Consider the following 21,554-nt stretch of genomic DNA (forward strand, 5'->3'; position numbering starts at 1 on the left):
CACTTTCGTCGTAATTTCCGACTCTTTATGCCAAGACAACGCTTCAGTTAACTGGTTCCAGTCCGAACTGATGCATAGGATACGAGCTGATCATCTTGCCGTCAAAAAGGTTCACTACTTTGCAGACGGCGCAGCGTCTCACTATAAAAACAAAGGCTTCGTAAACTTTTGCTGTCATTAATCCGACTTCGGCATACAGGCATCTTGGCACTTCTACGCCGCATTCCACGGTAAAGGCCCTTGTGACAGAGTCGGAGGAACTGTGAAGAGGCTCGCCGCTAGAGCAAGTATGCAGACGCCACTTCACGGTCAGATTTTAAATCCGATCTCTACAAGTGGGCTGATGAAAGTCTCGAGAACATTACGGTGATTTGGGTGCCTAAAGCAGACGTAACAGAAAAGCACGCCACGCTGAGAGACCGCTATGAAGCTGACAAACCTGCGCCCAGTACGAGAAAGTATCATTGCTTCGAATCTGTAGGACGATCAGAAATTGCAGTGAAAACTACATCATTTTCCGTTGTGGAAAAAGTGTTCAAGGTGTTCAGAGGATAGGGCTTGACGCACAAATAATGTACGTCCTTGACTTCAAACTGTTACAATCGCGAAAATAAAATATGCTGACTGCCTGAATTGCAAAATAAACTGTTTTTATTATTCCAGCCTGCTTGGGCGAGCATCAGCAGCCATGCTGTTCGCCGTTGTTTTACCCTATTGCACGAAAGCGAGAACCGCATGATACGCGTGAAGCGAAAATGAATCTAGAGAGTGATCGTGTTGCAGAGATTAGACGGCCTATCTGGCTGGCTGTTTCGTTTCATAACGACAAAGCTTCATGAGAAGTTCCGTCTCGCTCTGAAGTATGATGTTACGTGACGGGTGTGTAATACATTAGTTGTGAACTGTTCCCTACACTTCCAGTGCACACCATGACGTTCCTCTCGGTTGTTGGAGCTCTGCTGTACGTCGCCGTAACCTTGACCAAGTAAGCTGCTTTTTCCGATGCAAGTTTCTGAGGTTATCCATTCAATAAATCCGACGTGTTGATTACTTATTGGTAGAATTATCAGCTGGTAAAATGGGAAAAAGTCATCGTGAGTCTTCGTCTTTCAAGAGGGTGCGGTATGTCTTTAATGTATCGTTCTACTTTTAGGAATACTAATTTCCATTGTCCTGCGCCTCTGCCTTTCGTGCATTCCGAGGTGCAGGAACTCATAGACAAAAGTCCAGGCGACAAAAAAAAAAAAAAAAGAGGAAAAAGAACTAAACTGAAAACGGTTACATGTCCCATTAGTATTAATATTCTATTATGCTGCTGGTTACACAATGCATTTTTGTGATGACTGGAAATATACGTCATGAGTCACTGTTGTTGCTACATAGTTTCGTCCTATGCTCTTCGATGTTCTTCGCATGACTAATTTTCTAATTATTTTCTTAACAATTCGCACCAATACCGTGTGAACTAACTTGCTTTGATAGTTTTCCACGCACCGTCAGGTGCACCAAGATCTCATCCTGTTTTTTATCCTGGTTCAACTAGCAAAGCGTCTCATCAGTCGTGCGATCGTTGTGTTTAAACGGCACTATTTGAACCCCAATGTGGACATCTTCGAGTCCTTCATTAATTCTCTGCAATTGTTTTACTTCATTTCATTTTGTCTAGTTGTGTGTTACCGTAAAATGTACATCCATGTTCTTTTTGTATACTTCAATGGCGCACCAATACTAAACCCACTATGGTTGTTTCCGGGCACCCAAGAAAGAAATACACTGTTGTTATTACTATTATTTCTTAAAGAGTCATTTCCACACCTGAAGAATATACCGAGAAAATAAGTTTCAAGGGTTACAGCTTAAAAACTGCAGTACGTGTCGCGCTTATGTGAACATCATTGTAATGTTATGACGTTGTGCAGGCTGAAAGTAGTGCACGTCACACTTCCCTATTTGGTACATTCGCGTTCCTGACACACTCGAAACTATATTTAAAGTACAAGCGCATAAATGAACACCGCAACTCTTTTCTCCTTCCCCCCTGCATTGGACATTATAATACACGCGTAGGTGAAACTACTGGGATTAAAATGCAAACAGAACTTGTTCTCTGGTGGAACTCCGTGTTTGAATTGGCGTAATGCAAACAAAATTAGTTCACACAGCGATACGGTTTAGAAGAAATATGCAAAGCAAACAGAGCCAACTTTTGCGGCAACCAATGGAATCCTCAGAAAGCTGAGATTGGCGGCATCCAATCAGACAGCAGGAGAAGCGCTTGCTTTCATATCGTGTACATGTGGATTTCGAACGGGACCGGTCGTAGTGCGGCATGACGCGCATTGCTGCATTTTTCAATACTAATTTATTGAATTCGCACATCGGTAATCACATTTGACAGTGACAACAATATTATATTCGCGTCCTTCCGACTGCGACACCAGTCCGCTTCGTGGTCGCACTATGTCCTTCACCGGAACTGCTCTATGGCGTGGCTTGCGCAGCATGAACTGAAAACGCCGGTGCACATGCTAAAGCGACGTCCTCTGGCTAGTGCCGAGGCAAGAAAGAGTATGGTATAATTCTGACTGTAGCTTCATACAGGAATCAAAGTCTTCAATTACAAGAAGTGTGAAATTAACATAGCATGTAACGTAATTTGAAGTGCACCTGTGCGGGTATTTTAGTGCCCCTCTAACAGTTTTCTCTGAGCTCCTACCTCAGAACTTCTAATAGTCGTTTGTGGCAGAGTGACAGGACAAGTATTCATTTCGAAGCGCGGTACGGCGCGGTATGCTCCGTGGTACAAATAAGTTTCTCGATAATTTAGTCATCACATATTATGTCGGGCACACCACATATTCCACCACAGCAGTGAACCATATCCACGTACAACATGTGTGCTGAGGAAAAAAATAAACGAAGCGTTGCTAAACGTTTTCATTTTACGTGCAGCGGTTGCTTCGTGTTGGCCCCAAACAGAATCCGTCTGGACTCGAACGAGACCTTGGCGATTTTCGTGGAGGGACAAGAGCAGAATGTCGTCGTCACAGTGATGGTTTATCCTCTGCAGAAGAATAATTTTTTTACCTGGAGAGGAAACGTCACAAGCGGTACGTTCACGAGAGATGCGTGAAAGCAACTCATTGTCTCATCCTGGACAGGTGTGATCAGAGAATGTCTTTGAAACGAGACTTCATTCCAAAATACGTGTTGGGATGATTATTCTTCTACATTAATAGGGTAAGGTGGGGCAAAATGAGAAAGAAATTTGCAATTGAATATGAAATTTTTATTTTCAGTGTTAAAAAAAAAAACTAGCCATAGGAACATTCTCAGGAGTCTAGAGCTTCGGACCCGTAAATGCAGAACGGATTTAGCTGGTCTAAAATAAGCACAGAACAATAAATTCAAAAACGCAGATTGTCTCATCTTGCCCCAACCCTCGCGACAAGACGAGGCATCGCGTGGGGCAAGATAAGACACGCCGTGGTAATGAACTATACAAATTAGTTTTTGCAATCCAAGCAGAAAAGTAAAGCCCGTGAGCCTCTACACAACCCCCTTGAGCCCACCGTCCAAATGATGTGCAATAAAACCACACAGAACCCTGTACTATTCTGCTTTGCCGTTCTTTGCAAACACGGCTTCGCCAGTTTGATGTGTCGCTGTCGCTGGCTTTTGAGTGCGCTTCTACTTTGCTGGAAATATCCTAGGAAACAGGAAAATTTGCTGGAAAATCCTAGGCGATATGCAAACAAGAAATATCTGAGGAACAAGTATAAAGCCACGTAATAGTTGACATATCAGTTTCTAAATTACATTAAATTTAAACTTGATTAAAATGTCGCGTCTCGCCCCGTGCATATCATCTAATGAATTATCGGACTGCAGAAAATCGCGCCTTTTTTGCGTGTCTTTACATTCCAGGCAGAAGTAACCGATTTTTTTCCCTTCAACGCAAACACCAAATCGGACAATTCTCACGCGCAATAAAGCAGACGTGCAGAGCCACATTTGGGTAAAGTTCCAAGCACATAGAGCAGCGCGTGTCTGAGAGAGGCGGCGTCGCGTCTTGCCCCGAGTCTCATCTTGCCCCACCTTACCCTGCGTAGTCCATCATGAATTGTATATCCTTTTTTTCTTCGGACTTGAATTGGAGGTGTCGCATTAATCGATTATTACTTTTTTTTTATTGTAGCGAGGGGCTGGTGCTCATGGGGGGTTGGCACCGGTTGTTAGGGTGATGTTTAATGGCGGTCGTACGTCACATCGATGTAGCACATCCTAGCACTACGTGAAACAGCAATGGACGCCAAGGAGTTATTCCCGCTGTAAGGTGACAGAGAGAAAATTCGGTTATCGGCTATTAAATTATCCGTTTCGCTACATTCTGGAATATTTTGCTATCCGTAATGTCCATCGTTCAGGACAGCCTTATGTTATCATCTGTACAGTAGGATTTGAAAGAAAACAATTATCCCTTTTTTCAACGCAGGCACGCCACAGGTGATCGATTTCGTTGTGAAAGAAGAATACTTTCCTGATTTAGAGCAGGGCTCCGACTCACCCGCGGAAGTTCTTGTGAAAGCGCAATGTGGCACCCTACCAACGGTCGGAGCACATCTGGTGGTCACGCAAGAATCAGCCAACAACATTTTTATACAAACCGACAAGCCCGTCTACCGTCCTGGGGAGCAGGGTAAGCACCAAGGCTCAGCGAGTACGTTGACGCCCATGTACCGTTTGCCATGGTTTTATGATAGCGAACAGCGTATAAATATAATGTCCGGGTACAGTAATGCATTCGCGGTGTGCCCAAAAGTGAGAGAATTAATGTGCCATATTGCTCGCAGTAAACGTGCTGATAATATCCTTGGATGGACGACTGAGGCCGCTTCACAAGCCCTTTCTAGTGGCGATAACGGTATGTGCGTTAAGTTGTGATTGTTTATTTGCGTGGTGCTGCTAACCTGTACACGTTGCCCGCCCTGTTTTTTGTTAAAGAACCCTCAGATGGGCAAAATTAATCGACAGAGCGCCCACTGTGGTATCGCTACTGGCCACAGTTGTCTCTCGATTTAAAGCCACGAATTACCTATGTATTAGTGAAGGTGATTGATTAAACGGCATACATGCAGGCAAGCTAGTGGACAAACTCCATGATAAATAAGCCTGACCACTGGATGCTTCAGCGCGCTTCTTTACCGAACTTCAGTGTTCGCCCAGTCCTCAGGCTTGTTTACTACGGTATTGTTTACTATGAATATTATGCAAATATGTGCATGTTTTTTTTTTCTGAGGGCAGTATATGCATGCAGGCCTAGCCTGGAGTACAGAACAAATATTTATGAAGTGGAGAACATAGTCTAACTTTTACTGGATAAGAGTGCACAATCCTGGATTTTTTTAATGCATCATATTTCTCAGTACAAAGCATATCTTCCCAATTTTCAACTGTACAATTCCTAAATGCCCCTTTTTCATTGATATTTGATGCATAAACACCTAAACAAACACAGAAGGCAACACAGGGAGCAACGCTGTACTTTTGGTCACTGTAAGTCATGGCGAACGTAACCACTCTGACCTTGTACAAAATGGTGCCGTCCTTCGTGGGAGCTCAACGGTTTTGTAAACAAAGGCATTTTGAGTATTTATCACTGTTTCTGATAAACGCTCGTCGTCTGAAAGATATGTATTTTGAGTGTTGCGAAACCGAATTACTTAAGAAGGTTAGCGTGAATTCATGCAGTGAGCTCCGTAATGGGCAAATGGAGCGGTAGGCCTTGCGCGTGCCGATGACTGCGATGACCACAACCGTTACGTTGTTTCAGTGACGTTTGCGTGCAGTACATTCGTTGTTCTGCTTTGTGATGCCAACAGCAACGAAAAAAAAACAAAAAACAAAAACGTCAATGTATTGGTGGATCCCATGGAAGGGCATTGGCATTAAAACTTCAAAGCCCCTTTGGAACTCCCGTTCACAACGCTGCACATCCCGTCAACGGTACTTCACAAACGTAACACAACCCTTCACACGACCATACACAACGCTAATGCAAGACAGCATCCGCAGCCAAACGAGCCTTTCGGGCTTCCTCCGACTCAGATTGGCGGCACGACCTACTCTATATTAGATACCTGGACAAATGGCAACCGTCTATGGGAGAGCCGGGTCATGGGTTAGTTACGCTACTGGCCGCTGCAAGCGCCACATAGCATTATTTGGGAGAGGAAATGATATGTGCACTACTATCACCATTGCCACCGTCGTTCATCTGCTACACACAGGGCTAGGCCGTTGCTAAGCATGCGCTACCCTCTTCCGTACTTCTTCGTCGTTGCCAAAACAGCGGCGGTGGTGGGGCTGGTGAAAAGCTCGCCGTTGTCGGCCTCACAGAGGTTGACAACGTCACGACTGACGCCCTGGGGAAATGCGCGTCCTCTGCCGACTTCTACGGGAACTGTGCCGACATATGTCTGAAAGTGTCTGAGGAAAACACAGGACAAACCCCAGACAGCGCAGCCGGCACCGGGATTGGAACACGGGTACCTCCCAGTAAAAACAGCTAATCGTACATTGCCATGGTTTCGACAAATCACGTGGTAGCGAACATTGCTAACTAACACCAACTCCCATAGCGAAGCGGCGATTGCCATAACTACTACCCCGGTGCTGGGACCATGGAGGAAGGAAACACAGGAGCGGCCCTTCCAACTTTTTGCAATTGGAACGGGCGTGCCAGCCTTCGCATTGCATTCTGGTATGCTCCTGTCTACCATGTGACCGCTCACGTAACCCCAAGAGCATGCGCATGCCGGCTCCCAAAGCAGACGACGGGTTGTCGTGATTGTCTTGCAGTTCAGATATCTGCATTGTGATGAACGCCGCGCGTGCAGTTTTATTTGCGTTTGTTCCGAGGTTTGCTCTTGCTTTACTATTCTATTACAAGACCAGTCACGGTCTGCAGGACTAGAAACATCATTCGTGGCAGCGACGTTTGTGTGACGACGTGGTCAAGTTTTGTGTGTTTGTTGCTGAAGTGGTAAAGCGTGCCAGTAATCAAACTTGTCCAACAATGGAGGAAATCAAATGAACCTGCACCTGTAACACCGCCTCAGCTTGCAAACGAACGATTCAAGAGGACTTTCTCCCAGACAGGGGTACGAAACAACCGATCAAGCACGTACTTACGAATGAAACGTATTCCAGTGACAGAGCTGCTTTCTGTTGAACGAGAGCCACAACCGTGGTAAGAACACGTTAACAATACGTTGTTTTCGCAATGGTGCTCACACTTTAAGAGTAAATGATTTTGGAAGAGCATAGCAGGACGGAAAGCAACGCGAGCAACAAAGTGTTGCTAAACCGAAACTTTACAGAGGATCACGTGGTGGACAGGAAGTAATGACGGTTTTGACACCAGCGACCGCCAGAGGGGTCCCACGGAAATTTGTTCGAAATGGCCGCTCCTGTGTTTCCTTCCTCCATCACTGGGAGCTCTGCAGGATGTACAGGTCTCTAGTATAGTAGTAGGTCGTGCCGTCACGCAGCCAGGCCTCCTGAGCTATAGCCTTGGCGAGCCAAACGCGCGCAGTTGCGAGGAGGGTTGTAAGAGGAGAAGAGCAGATGGGGTAGTCTCAGCGCCCGCCGCTCTCAACAGATATCGATGACATTTCATTTCATTTCATTTTATTTATTTCTTCACAGAAGTGAAGGCGAGGCTGAGGCAAAAAAAGTCTCTAAGGGACTTGACAGAGGCCTCAGTCACCCGCCATCAGCAAAGACAATGCATATATACAGCTGAAAGCACAATATGTGGCACTGATAATACTTGATAATACAAACATGATAAGTATAATGATTTGTAACATACACTCTCGTTACTTAATCAACTACAACTAAAAAGTTTAATGAGTAAAGCAAGAAAACATAAAACGCACATACATAACAAACGAACGCACCCATAAAAAGCGCACGTGATTTGCTCCCTCCTCCTCTCTCCACACGCTTTCTCTTTCCCCGCTGTTGTAAGTTCCGCGAGTTCCGCGACTTCGCAGGTCGTGAACTTTAACCGCATTTCGACGCGTAAACAGAAATGTGGGAAACACCGCACGCCTCAGAAGCAATCTTGACTGCTCGTAATCATAATGTCGTGTCTTGCTCGGACCACAGCCAGTTCCAGAACACTTTATTGATCACGATGGCACTCGTGCCTCTACACATGCGCCATAGTGGCGACACCACACATGACACCAGTTAGGACATTGGGATGTGCACAAATTGAAAAAAAAAAAAAATAATAATAATAAATGCTTACTAGGAAAAACTTAAAACACCTCCAAAAATAGGGCGAGCCGAATTTACTGACATTGATATATATCGAAGAAAAAAAATATCGAAGAAACAGTATACCAAATTACTGTCAGCGCCCTGTGTTTGCTCTCCTCCCAACCATATTGCACGGCGACGGCGTTTAGTTTATTGCGGCCTTGCGAGGTTTGTGTACGCAAAAAAGTTCATTTCCTGCCGAAATTGAACAAAGCTTCACCTGACAGCTATGCCAGGTATCTACTGTAATGTTCGGGGATACACCAAGTGTGCTCTTTCGACAAGGGACGTTGTGTACCACAAGATTCCAACGGAAAACGCACGGAAACGAAAGTTGTTGCAAGCGCATGGTCAAGACATTCGTGAGCCACGCCGTATTTTCTCAACCCATTTCTCTGACGGGTTGTACGGAATGGTAGCAGCGGACGGTCGAAAAGTTCTCAAACGGACGACAGTCCCGGCACCAGTGTTTCAACATGTGACGTCTGACGATGCGAACACCAGTGCAGACAAGGTATGTATTTACCGATACACAGGAATGATACATATATACAGGGTGTCCCAGCTAAGTGTATACAGATTTTTTAAAAATATATATAACACATTTTCCAAGACGAAATCAATTGCAATATAGCATATGCTAAAGGGCACTCCCTAGGAGGGAATTAGCAGAATCCAAAGGCAATGTCTTAATTAACTTTCATTAATTAACTTGTTAATTATAAAAACTACAAAGTTGTCCCAATGAGAACATCTGTTCCTTTCGGTCACCTGATATCGTAGCCGTTTTCAGAACAAAAATCTGTTCCATAGATCGCCCGCAAAAAATTGGTGAAGGAACGCCATTTTTTCTTTATTTTGTTCATTGCGCATTTTCACAGTCGCGTATTTCCTTCATCCCCAACGTGAGAGGGGAAAGGAGCACAGTGCCGCCTCATGCGTCGATGATGTGCTTTAACTTGCGGAAACAAAACAAAAACAAATGTACCGGGTGACTCTATCGGAACTGGCCTTATCCTGGGTTGCATGTTCTGTTTCCTTTTAATCTTTTTCCAGGACGCGAGAGGCAATAGTGTGCTCTTTCTTCCTCTCACATTGGGGAGGAAGGAAAGACGCGTCTTCTAAGAAGCGCAATGAACAAAATAAAGAAAAAAATGTCGCTCCTTCACGAATTTTTTGTGGGCGATCTATCGAACTTGATTTTTGTTCTGGAAACGGCTACGATATCAGGTGACCGAAAGGAACAGATGTTCTCATTGGGACAACTTTGTAGCGTTTATAATTAACAAGTTAATTAATGAAAGTTAATTAAGACATTGCCTTTGGACTTTGCTAATGCCCACCTAGAGAGTGCCCTTCAGCATATGCTATATTGCAATTGATTTCATCTTGGAAAAAGTGTTATATATATATTTTTTAAATCTGTATACACTTAGCTGGGACACCCTGTATGTGGTTCACTTGAAATTCAACTCGATTTTTGTGATGCCTACGCTGCGTAATGTACCAAACGCAATATCCCCATTCCCCTGGGAAGCCCTGAGCTCTCGCAGGAGAATATAAGTGTCAAATAAATTATGCGCTATAGATACTGACCGCATTCTTCATTCATATCAGCGACACAGGCTTCCGTCTTGACTGACAAGAATGTGAAACTCAGAAGTAAAAGCGTGTCAACGCATGATTTACCGTCAACATCTCTCAACCTTTACCCAGTGATGAATTCAACACCTATTGTCCATACACACTCATGCTCACAGGTGGGTCAAGCTCTTGTTTTGTTTAACTTCTGCATGCCTTGCAGGTGCATGATATATGCAGCACTGGTGAAACCAGCTGTTGAGTCATTCCGGAAATCTGAAGACAACAGTTTTGAATGGCCTGCTGATACATGTTTGCAGATACCAAAACTCTTCTACTTTGCAGTGTTGTGCCCTCTGCTTCACCAGACCAGAAGAAGTACATCAAATGTGCATCATATTCAGAACTTCCGGTGCATCTCACAAAGCGGCCGCAGATGTTCGCATCACGCGTCCCACCACAAAAGCCGAGTACCCAAGTGAACACAGTTTATCTTGGAAACTTCGACCGCAAGTGAACAAGATAGGTGCAGGGAACATCCTGCTGCCCTGCACAATCTTTTTCAATGGGACCAGTGCAGCCAAGGTGTGAATTCATAGCGCGTTATGTTTTCACAGATTCAAATGACACCTTGTAGTATTTGCTGTTGACCAGGTTCCGTGATTACTCGAGCTGATTAATATTAAAGTCACCTCAACAAACCTCACCTACAACACCTACCACACAGGTCGCAGGCTCCCTTTACCGACACAGGTAGGATTATCAGAACCCACGATCATGAGAGACTGAAACATCCAAATAATCTTAGTGAAACACAAGCTTTCCAATAGAGTCTGTCCTTCATCAGGTATTTATACTGATGTACATTAGGGAAAGGAACAAAGAAGGTAGTGAGGAGGAAATCCAACTTCTTGTTAGAAAGTATTGAGGAAAAATAATACAAAACAAGGCACACAGGCTTTGTGTAGTTGAATTTTCTGTTATAATAATTCTATCTGCAACAATGACATAAAAGGTACACGTGGTAAAAGGTAAAAAGAACAAGCTTGTACAATTGCAATATGCAAGTGCCATGCTCGGGAACGCTTAGTGGCAATGTAGCCCACAAGAGGATCTTGTAAGAGAGGGTTAAGAAAAAGCTTGAACCTGCGGTCAAGTTCTGTGCACGTGCTGAGCTAAACCCGTGGATGCAGCGTACTTGTAACCACCTTTACAGGTGTAGTTCCAATTCTGAGGGAAATGCAGAGCTTCTTCGTAGCAAGTGGAGAAGTTTGAGTTTACGTATACAAATAAACTGTCATTCAGGAAACAATGTTTACAAGCTTCGAGATAATGTGTCTAGGTTTGACCTGGCACGCTTTCAACAGCCATGACAGCCATGAGGGACCATGTTTCGATATAAAGAGCAGAGGGAAGACACTTAGCCATGACCATATCTTATCTTTGCAGAGTATGTAGATCACCTCCTGAGTGAAACACCAACAACTTGCAAAGGTATGAGCTACAGTGTAATAGTAGAGGTCTGCAAAAGGCCTGAGCCCGCACCAATGACTGCAATTGGACTGGTAAGAGGGAAAACATGGGAAATTTATAATAAGAAATTGAGAAAGTGTTGCAAAGACGGATGTGCACAGACACAGAAAAGGTCTAAAATTTTTGTCAACGATAGGGATGCCTCTGAAGAGAAGCCTCTGTTGATGCCATTGGCATGACCCAAAAGGCCTTCTTATTCTGATAAAGTCATGAACGCGATATGTTTTATTTATGTATGTATTTATTTATTTCTATTTTTCTGGTGCCCATGAACGGCCGAGGGCCTCCCTAATGGTGCACTATAAAAACAGTCAATACAAAGAAATGAGTTAAAACACAATAATTACATAGAATAAAACAAAAGAAATACAAAGACAAAGACAAAATCATGTAGATGGCGAGGCGACAACTGGCCTAGCTTTGGCCCCATCATGAAGGAGGGATCGAAGTTGGCGTACGACGCCAAATAGGTCACCACTGATCAAATCAAAAACCCCGGAATGGGTGTTATATACAACCTGAAGTCTCAAAGAAGGCGATTTCTCGTAACTATTACCACATACATAAAACGTTTTGTGGGTTGTAGTGTTGCAATGTGGAACATAGAAATCGAGCCTTGATACGATTGCAGCTGAATCGATATGTATCTATATCGATATATAAATCGATTATAGGCAGGGTGATAGCCTATGTTCTCTTAGAGCTTATGGACTGGAACGTGTTTGTAGCAAACACCTGTGCACTGAACAGAATATAAAAAAAGAGCATAGATACACTGCGTTACTGGTTTGTGCGAAGTAGCACATGCAAATTGATAAGAACACAGTATGGGGTATGGGGTCCTTCATTCACAGTATGGGGTCCTTCATTGTTGCTTGTTTACTGCTATCACTTGTATGCTCATTCATAAACACAGTGATCAATAAAGCAACATCACAAGCTTTGATGTCTGCAGAATGTATTTTACTGTGTAATGGCTGTCTGGTTATTCCGGAAGGGTATATGGCATACCTCTATTGTTCAAGAAAGCGATACCGTTGTGATCAAGCAGTGTTCACGACCAAACCGTCCAGTGTACTGCTGTCAAGATGGGAGGCATTCAATGCTGCCTACAAGAACCTGAAAGAAAAGTGAGAGCTTCATCTCAGTGAAAGCGAATAAACATGCTTATGGTCAGACAGCCTGCATCACACGTCAAAAAGGCGAAAACCTTTGTGTGCTTCAGAAGGAAAATTTTCCCTTATGGCATGTACAGCACATGCTTCGAGGACTTTTCTGCAGTGCTTTCAGCTTTCCTAATGGTCCCCAGAGCCACCTGGTAAACTGTTTGTTGGTAACGTACCGAAACTTCCTGCATATACAATGGACAGCGTAAAATTATGATATGTAGCTTTACTAATAACAAACCGAAGGCACACATGGATGAACTCACTTGTTCACTTTGCTGTTCCTCTTAACGGCGTACTCGTCGCTTTCTCTCACGTAGCAGTAGGATACATGGAGCAACTCAGTCTTCAGCCACAGTACTTTAAAGTACAGATTTCTTGAAATGCAACTGCTGCGCTGCTTCAGTAACGTCTCATTTCGCGGCAACAAAGGCATTCTTCTGCCCTCGGCATCGGCACGCATCTGCCACAATGACACCTGAACCGAAAGAGCAATACCATATTTCCGCTGCGAGGTTCTCAACATTTGTTTCCCACGGCGGCTAGGTGACTGCAATGACGGTAATTCATCCTCCGTCAACGATTCTACGGATGATGTCGTTTCATACTTGCATCTACCGCGTGCACTCGTACGAACAAACATTTTGCGGGCGTGACTGCTGGACTATAGCAAGCTCGAGGGCATTCAAGTTTGGAAAAATCAACATCACACGACGTGGACCTCAAAACAACATTACGCCTTCGCCACAGACCGGGAGGCGGATTAGAAAGGCGAGACTAGCCGTAGCCGACACGAGCCAACCCAGTGTTGTGTCTGAGGGAGTACTGAGCTTTGCGCTCGAATGCAATCTTTGAAATTCGATTACTCAAAAAAAAAAAAGGATTCAAAAATAAATATTCCGTAAATGAGATGTACTCTTCCTAGGCTTTCATAAAATCATAAGAAACCCTGGGTTGAAATTCACTTTACAGTTCCTTTAATGCACTAAAATGAATGACATTTACTTCACCTTGAAACCAACCATCATCTCGAATGACATCGTTCTCTCCCCTGATTTGTTGAAAACAGGTGGCGTACGCCTTTTCTCTTACAACTGTGCTCTGTATTATTGTCACTAAAAAGGCGTACGCCTCCTGTTTTCAAAGAACACTGCCGAAAGCAATGATCCAATGGATGAACGCCAGAGTGGCCGCCGTTGTATTTATCTTGCGGGTAAGATGCCTACCTTGAGGTACCAGAGAACGTACGCGCGGGTCCTTGACTCGTACAGAGTGACGAGCATTTCAGACGGTTTCACTTTGGGGCAACCCCGATGAATATCGGTGAAGAGCACTGCATATAACTACCGCTTCTTTTTGATGGCGGTGACAGCCTCAGAAGGTAGGTTGGCATATGTTGCCCATTGAAGGAACATTTAATGTGCACAGGGGCAGCTTAAAAGCACAATTCACAGGGTGAAGCAAAATGAGAGCACGCCAAGAAACACACTCACCTGTCGGAACCAATCATAAAAAAAAGAGAAGAGGCGATAGTCCTGAAGTTTTGGTGCCGTTACAGCACCATTTAGCTCCCAAATAACGGCCAGGCATGGTTTGAGACACCGCTTCGAGTTCGAGAAATGACAAACTTCGCAAAACGAAAACCGCGAGAGACGCGCGGACGAGACGCTCGGAGCAACCGCTTCAAATTTCCGTTACAATGCATTCTCAAAGGTAGCGTAATTCTAATAAACCGCTGTTGTGGGTCGCAATTCTTACAAACCGCTGTTCTGTGTTGACTGGAGCGCAATTGCCCCCATTCATTAATTGCGTCGGCCAGTGTCGGAACCCTCCGCAGAGGGTAAGCTCGATCAGTACGTGTCGCTGCCGTCAGAAAACGACGCTATCGCCCTCTATGGAGGTTAGAGCCCATAGAGTCTATAGTTTGAGATCACACAACACTGGGAACACTGGGCACACGACCAATGAGAGTGCAACGTGGTAGAAATTATACACAGCGGTCGGCCAATCAGGAGCCTTAACCTTTGGCTGAGCTTTCGGCCGCGGTTCTGGCTACCATGGACTTCTACTGGATTTCACGCCTGCTGTTGTAACTAAGCTTCTGTGTGCTTCACTGTGAATACAACGTCCACTGCGTTATTGACACACTGTAACCAGGTTGGAACTTGAAGCAAAACGAACACACCGTTCATTTCTTAATACCGAGGCAGTCTCATTGGTGCGTACCATTTTATGATGAGCATCTTCTTTCGCTGCTTGCAGAGCGGAAAGCGCTCGTGTGGCATGTAATCCTGTCCTTGTTGTCAGCCCTCGAAACCGACGGCGCCCGAACGTGTTCTTCACTCTCCAATTGCTCCAACTCACGAAGCATTCCAGTTTCGCAGTTGATAGACTGTTCGTGGGATAATAGTCGTGTCCAGAAACAGTACAACACGCGTAGAATCACACTGAAGCAAGAATAAACCCGCGAACAGATTTCTACAAACTGTTCTACAATCTGAACTTCTGCAAACAATACGGAAACACGGAACACAAGAGGACGCCGTGCCGGCCGAGGCGTGCTATATCGAAACTATGCTGAAACGGCCGCCGGGACGCTGCACGCACATGCGCGCGTACAAAATGCGATTTCATTTTATGCATTGTCGACCAATCAGAGCGCGCACACAGTCTCGGCCAATGAGCTTGCAGCGTTGTAGATGGGCCCGGTGGTACATATCCTACAACCGTATCCTCGGGTACCTGAGGAGGACTGGTAGCGCGTTCTCCATGCGCCCTCCTTCCCTCTCCACGTCCCTCTGATGCGCGCCGCGCCGTGGCTACGAACAGACCACACTGCAATTCCTGCGTGCCGAGGACTCTAGTGCTAGCGCATCAATAACATGTGGTTCGGGTGATCCTACGCAAAAAGTACAAAGTCAAAATATATTTATTAATGCCAATCAAGTTGAGATATATTTATTAAAGTCAATAGTGCTGGGAATTGTGATGCCAATCAGGTGAAGGAGAAAAACCCAACCGAAAAGCCTTCACCAACTGTAACAGGGCGGTGCTCGGGTGGAGGGCTGATGTGGTGGGCGGAGCGTGACCGGAGGGCTGCGTGTGCTCTTACCACTCACCCTGGGCTGACTTCTTTCACCATTTTCCTAGTTGGGCCGACTTCCTTCCCATGACAGGTGGGCGGAGCGTGACCGGAGGGCTGCGTGCGTGCTTACCATTCACCCTGGGCTGACTTCTTTCACAATTTTCCTACTTAGGCGTCGCGTGGCCGGAGGGCTGCGTGTGCATTCACCATTCAGCCTGGGCCGCCGACTTTCGTCATTTTTTCAGCCTGAGTCGACTTGAATCGTAATTTTTCCAGCTACAACAGGTGTGCAGTTTACATGCAAAGGATAGCCATACACAAAAGTACAAGTGAAAATATATTTATTAAAGTCATTAGGAATTATGTTATGACTCCGCGTGAATGGGAAAAACTTAGCCAAAAATCTGAAATAGAAGGAACACAATACACGTAACAATACTTATTACAGATATGATACATTAGCATTGAATAGGTATCACATATCAAACACAATATTTTTATTAGTGGAAGTTTTCAATGAATCAGAATTGATAGCGCATTTAATCAAAGAAGATATTCTTAATCAATACGATTACAATCAAAATTACAAATTGTATTATAAAACTTCTAATATTCCGATACGTGAGAACCATCAGTGCAATAGCGGGAAGTTCTGATAGTTGTATGCAGTTAAATGTGAGCAGCAGAGACTCTGGAGGACTATGGGACACGAACACAAGAGGAAATAAAATCTATACCACTACATTGGTTAATCAAAACAACACAGTAATCTATCATTCAGAAAATGAAAAAATCAAACTCATCAGGAAATAGACACGTTAAAAATGAACTTCACCACATAGCACGCTCCTAGCCAACAATCAGAACAAAGAACGACACGAACACAAGAGGAAATAAAATCTATACCAATACAAAGAAGATATTCCACTTCACCACATAGCACACTCCTAGCCAACAAACAGAACAAAGAACGACACGAACACAAGAGGAAATAAAATCTATACCAATACAAAGAAGATATTCCACTTCACCACATATCACGCTCCAAGCCAACAAACAGAACAAAGAACGACACGAACACAAGAGGAAATAAAATCTATACCAATACAAAGAAGATATTCCACTTCACCACATAGCACGCTTCTAGCCAACAACCAGATCTAATGATATCTACCCTGATTTGTAGAAGACGGGTGCCGATAGATGTATGGAAGACCATGGAATACGAACGACAAGAACACAAGAGGAAATAAAATCTACACCACTACAAAGAAGTTATTCTTAATCAAAACAACATAGTAATCTATCATTCAGAAAATCAAACCCATCAGAAAATTAATATTCCTATACGTGAGAACCATCAATGCAATAGCGTGAATATCTGTCATAACATTTCAAGCGCAATAGGGAATCTCAGTTTCATATTACTCAACTTTTAATTTCTTATTAAGTGAATAGCATAGATGTAAGGTAATAACGTGAAACAACACAATCAACAGCAACAATTAATAGAGAGCCAAAACCTGCGCACCATCCAACACATAGAGAAATAATAGCTAATCAATCTATCAAAGGCGAAATAGCACAGGCTTAACAATATAGCATAGACTTAACGCTGAAGAACAGAGGAACACGCGGCGACACGTAAACATCAACAGAGGAAAATAATCTATCATTGAACCATCATAAAATCGATCAATATACAATTTTCATTCTAACAAACACTACGAACCTTGATGGAGGTATCCAAGACATAGGAAATATGCACGGTTTTCCCTCTTTTCCTCAAAGCCGGGGGACTTTATGTCTCTATCTATGTGGCCATAGCACAGCGCATACTTTATCACTCAAAGGGTTAGGGGCTATATTGTTAGGGGCTATATAAAGGGTTAGGGGTCAGATAAGAGAGTTCAAAGGCGATATATTTTATTGTGCAGCACAAATAGATGTCGATATCACTCGCTGGGGTCACTATCTTTTCGCATCCTTTCTCTGAAATGGAAATCTTTCGTGGTTGACAAGTCGGCTAAGTTTGTAGAGATGCGATATTGTTATTGAAGATGTAGAGAAAGTCCAAATTATTAATTGGTAGCAACGATACTCAATCAAAAACGAGAAACAAATTTAATTATGTCAATTTTTGTAATATCTTGCAACAGAAATTTCTAATGAACCACACAGAAATATCAAATGTGAAATGCAACTCAGAGTTATGAGGCATACCCATCTTAGAGGTACTTAATTATGTCAATCGAGTGAACAATTGAAACAAATACAAGACAATAATTATCTCGAGCGGTAAGTTCACAACTCATAGAATATCAGTCGAGTGAATACTTGAAACAAAATCAAAACAATAATTCTCACGACAGGTGGAGATTATAGCATTCTAAATCAGATAATAAAATTTTAATCAATAAAATAAACATAGATATGCTTTTAATTAAGTGTAGACGTGCACTTGAAAACAGAAGAGACAATTGCTATACTTTGAAAAGATGGACAGATTTTGTACTCGATACCATAAGTCCTGGGAAGATGTGATAAAAAACTTCTTCGAAAAGGAGGAGCCGCGAAACGATTTCATTATCGCTGCATTTCAATACGTCCTAGACATGGTCGTATTCGGAGATATGGTACAAACTACAGAACTGAAGGTGCAAGAATTTATATGCCGAATCTACAATACTTATAAAAATATCTGCACATCAACGTCGGAAGGGCCATTGGGATTGATGGCGGAGTTTTTGAGATTTGCTAACGAAGAATTGAAATACACTAGACCAGATGTAATTGTAATCATTGCAATGGGCATTGCGTACATCAAGAAAGCAGTCGGATCAAATTATCATATACAAGCGGTCTATATCGCACGATTCATTACGGATTTATTGAAATTACACATATCTGAGATGGAAAGTACATAAAATCTTATCACGTGATATATTCCACTACCACGGCAACGCAATTATTTTCTTCTACCAGTCTCTGCAACGATGTCGAATCACCTGTTGAAACTCAACAAACATATCAATTGCGGTGGACCACCGGACGATTTTCATCTAATACTCTCTTGTACGCCATTCAAGAACCTTCATACAAAGAAAGGAAGCATCAATAAGAGACTGTGCAAGTTCATGGCGACAAAGTGCAAGTTGTTGAAGCAATACAAACACGGCGACAACATAGCGCCTGCATTAATCAACGCTGGATTCAAGCGCCCAATAATCAGAATAAACTATTTAATGTCTTCGGAATTCATCAATGAAGACAACAAACGAAAACTTCAGAGTTTGAAATAGAATTGTAATTTATCGAAATAAACAAGTGTATAAGTGAAACAATAAATGTAATCTTTGTCATCATTAAAATGAATTCTTCGCATCACAATGAAAAACACTTTACATTTAGCATGGCTAGACTGAGAACAATGATCGCTAAGGAAACGAATATTCCACAATTTGTGTAAGAATTCTCATATGGAATGAGACCTGACCACCAAATAGGTTTTACTCGACTACACTCTGTACAAATTCAACACCCGATGGATAGAATTGCTGGAGAAGGATCGGTCATTGAAATTTAGAGACATGATACATCGGTCTATGATTACAAAAAGGATCACTAATCTCATGTGAAAACTTATCGTATTTCATGAATTAAATTCCACAGTGCATGTATATTTTTCAATCAGTTGCACTATCCCAGACTTCGTAAAAGAAGAAAAGGCCTCTTTGACAAGCAACCTGATTGGAGTGCGGAACAAATAAATAAATATTTTTGTCAACACAGTTGTCCATTGTTTAAGTAGGAAAAAGGAGCCGTCCAAGGCTTGCAGTGGGGGCCAAGATATGGCAAAACGGGAAATAAGGCAAGATAACTGATTGCGGCGGGTCGTTCGCGACAACTTTTACAACCGCATTGGGGTTCACTGCCTGGGAGATAATACGAAGCCTCCGCGAAAAGCGAATCTATTATCAGATGCCACAATGCAAACGAAAGATTTTACGAGCATGACGTACAGGCCAAGTCTACGTTTCTAATCACGTAGTCTTCGTAACACACGGCACACAAACGTATATGAAATAATTTCCAAATGGCAATCAGATTTTGGGAGAAGCGGATCACACAACAGCCATCAGAAGTGTTTAACCAATGTACAATAAAGATGAGCGTTATGCATAAACACAATGGAAGATATGTTATATTAATTATAATAACCAGATCAGCGCAGGTCACACATAAAATTAGATCCAATTCACAAAATATACTCGAGATTTCCCGTAACCATAGAGAAAACCTATCACATTATTTTAGTGTCATGGCATCTGGGCACTACAAATGGAAAGGCCATACTTTAATTTTATAAGTCTTTAGCTCATAACGTTGTAACACGCAAATTCCACACTAAAGATAATTTTCTTCTTTAAATTTTCAAAATCAAAACTGCACGCTATTTCTTGCATTTTTCTAAAGATATAGATTAAAAAGTTGTGCATATACTCACACATACTATACAAGATATTTGATTGTGGTTTAATTGCTAAAATTTATCGGTTCACATTCAGGAGAAGTGGTGACTACCACACATCAGTAAGAGTTTAATTATAATTTGATCAGGTATTGCGATTTATGATCAGTGTTTTAGAATGTGTAATTTCACAATACGCAAGCTTTAGGTCGCTCACTTTGACGAGCACTCTTTCATAATGTCAGAGAAGTTATTCGAATGGTTTGATATTTTCTGTACACACTATAACATAATGCGAATTCTTTATGTCGTGGATATTAAAAGTTACGAATATTTTTCGAACGAAAATTTACTTAAGACTCGAAGAAAGGGTCACCCGCGTCGTCGTATTTCAATTCTTCGTTAGCAAATCTCAAAAACTCCGCCATCAATCCCAATGGCCCTTCCGACGTTGATGTGCAGATATTTTTATAAGTATTGTAGATTCGGCATATAAATTCTTGCACCTTCAGTTCTGTAGTTTGTACCATATCTCCGAATACGACCATGTCTAGGACGTATTGAAATGCAGCGATAATGAAATCGTTTCGCGGCCCCTCCTTTTCGAAGCAGTTTTTTATCACATCTTCCCATGACTTATGGTATCGAGTACAAAATATGTCCATCTTTTCAAAGTAGAGCAATTGTCTCTTCTGTTTTCAAGTGCACGTCTACACTTAATTAAAAGCATATCTATGTTTATTTTATTGATTAAAATTTTATTATCTGATTTAGAATGCTATAATCCTTACCTGTCGTGAGAATTATTGTTTTGATTTTGTTTCAAGTATTCATTCGACTGACATTCTATGAGTTGTGAACTTACCGCTCGAGATAATTATTGTCTTGTATTTGTTTCAATTGTTCACTCGATTGACATAAGTAAGTACCTCTAAGATGGGAATGCCTCATAACTCTGAGTTGCATTTCACATTTGATATTTCTGTGTGGTTCATTAGAAATTTCTGTTGCAAGATATTACAAAAATTGACATAATTAAATTTGTTTCTCGTTTTTGATTGAGTATCGTTGCTACCAATTAATAATTTGGACTTTCTCTACATCTTCAATAACAATATCGCATCTCTACAAACTTAGCCGACTTGTCAACCACGAAAGATTTCCATTTCAGAGAAAGGATGCGAAAAGATAGTGACCCCAGCGAGTGATATCGACATCTATTTGCGCTGCACAATAAAATACATCGCCTTTGAACTCTCTTATCTGACCTCTAGACCTAGAGCGCCCCGTTTGCTGGACGAAGCAATATAGCCTCTAACCCTTTGAGTGATAAAGTATGCGCTGTGCTATGGTCACATAGATAGAGACATAAAGTCCCCCGGCTTT

General features: G+C 42.6%; 1 protein-coding gene across 3 annotated transcripts in view; it reads left to right on the top strand.

Moving 5' to 3' along the window:
* The first annotated feature begins 829 nt into the window (after positions 1–829).
* The window catches only part of LOC135385487 (complement C3-like), a 290,804-nt gene continuing 270,079 nt past the window's right edge, over positions 830–21,554 (top strand). For 2 of the 3 annotated variants that reach the window (XM_064614823.1, XM_064614825.1), the window contains exons 1-5: positions 842–860; positions 922–985; positions 2,953–3,110; positions 4,496–4,699; positions 4,854–4,924. In XM_064614823.1, the coding sequence (XP_064470893.1) occupies position 860; positions 922–985; positions 2,953–3,110; positions 4,496–4,699; positions 4,854–4,924 (498 nt within the window). In that variant the 5' untranslated portion in view covers positions 842–859. Of the gene's footprint in view, positions 986–2,952; positions 3,111–4,495; positions 4,700–4,853; positions 4,925–21,554 lie in introns of all 3 variants that reach the window. The other variant, XM_064614824.1, reaches the window with a different exon arrangement.

This window comes from Ornithodoros turicata, chromosome 2 (assembly GCF_037126465.1).
Source record: "Ornithodoros turicata isolate Travis chromosome 2, ASM3712646v1, whole genome shotgun sequence".
In the NCBI taxonomy this organism is placed as follows: domain Eukaryota; kingdom Metazoa; phylum Arthropoda; class Arachnida; order Ixodida; family Argasidae; genus Ornithodoros; species Ornithodoros turicata.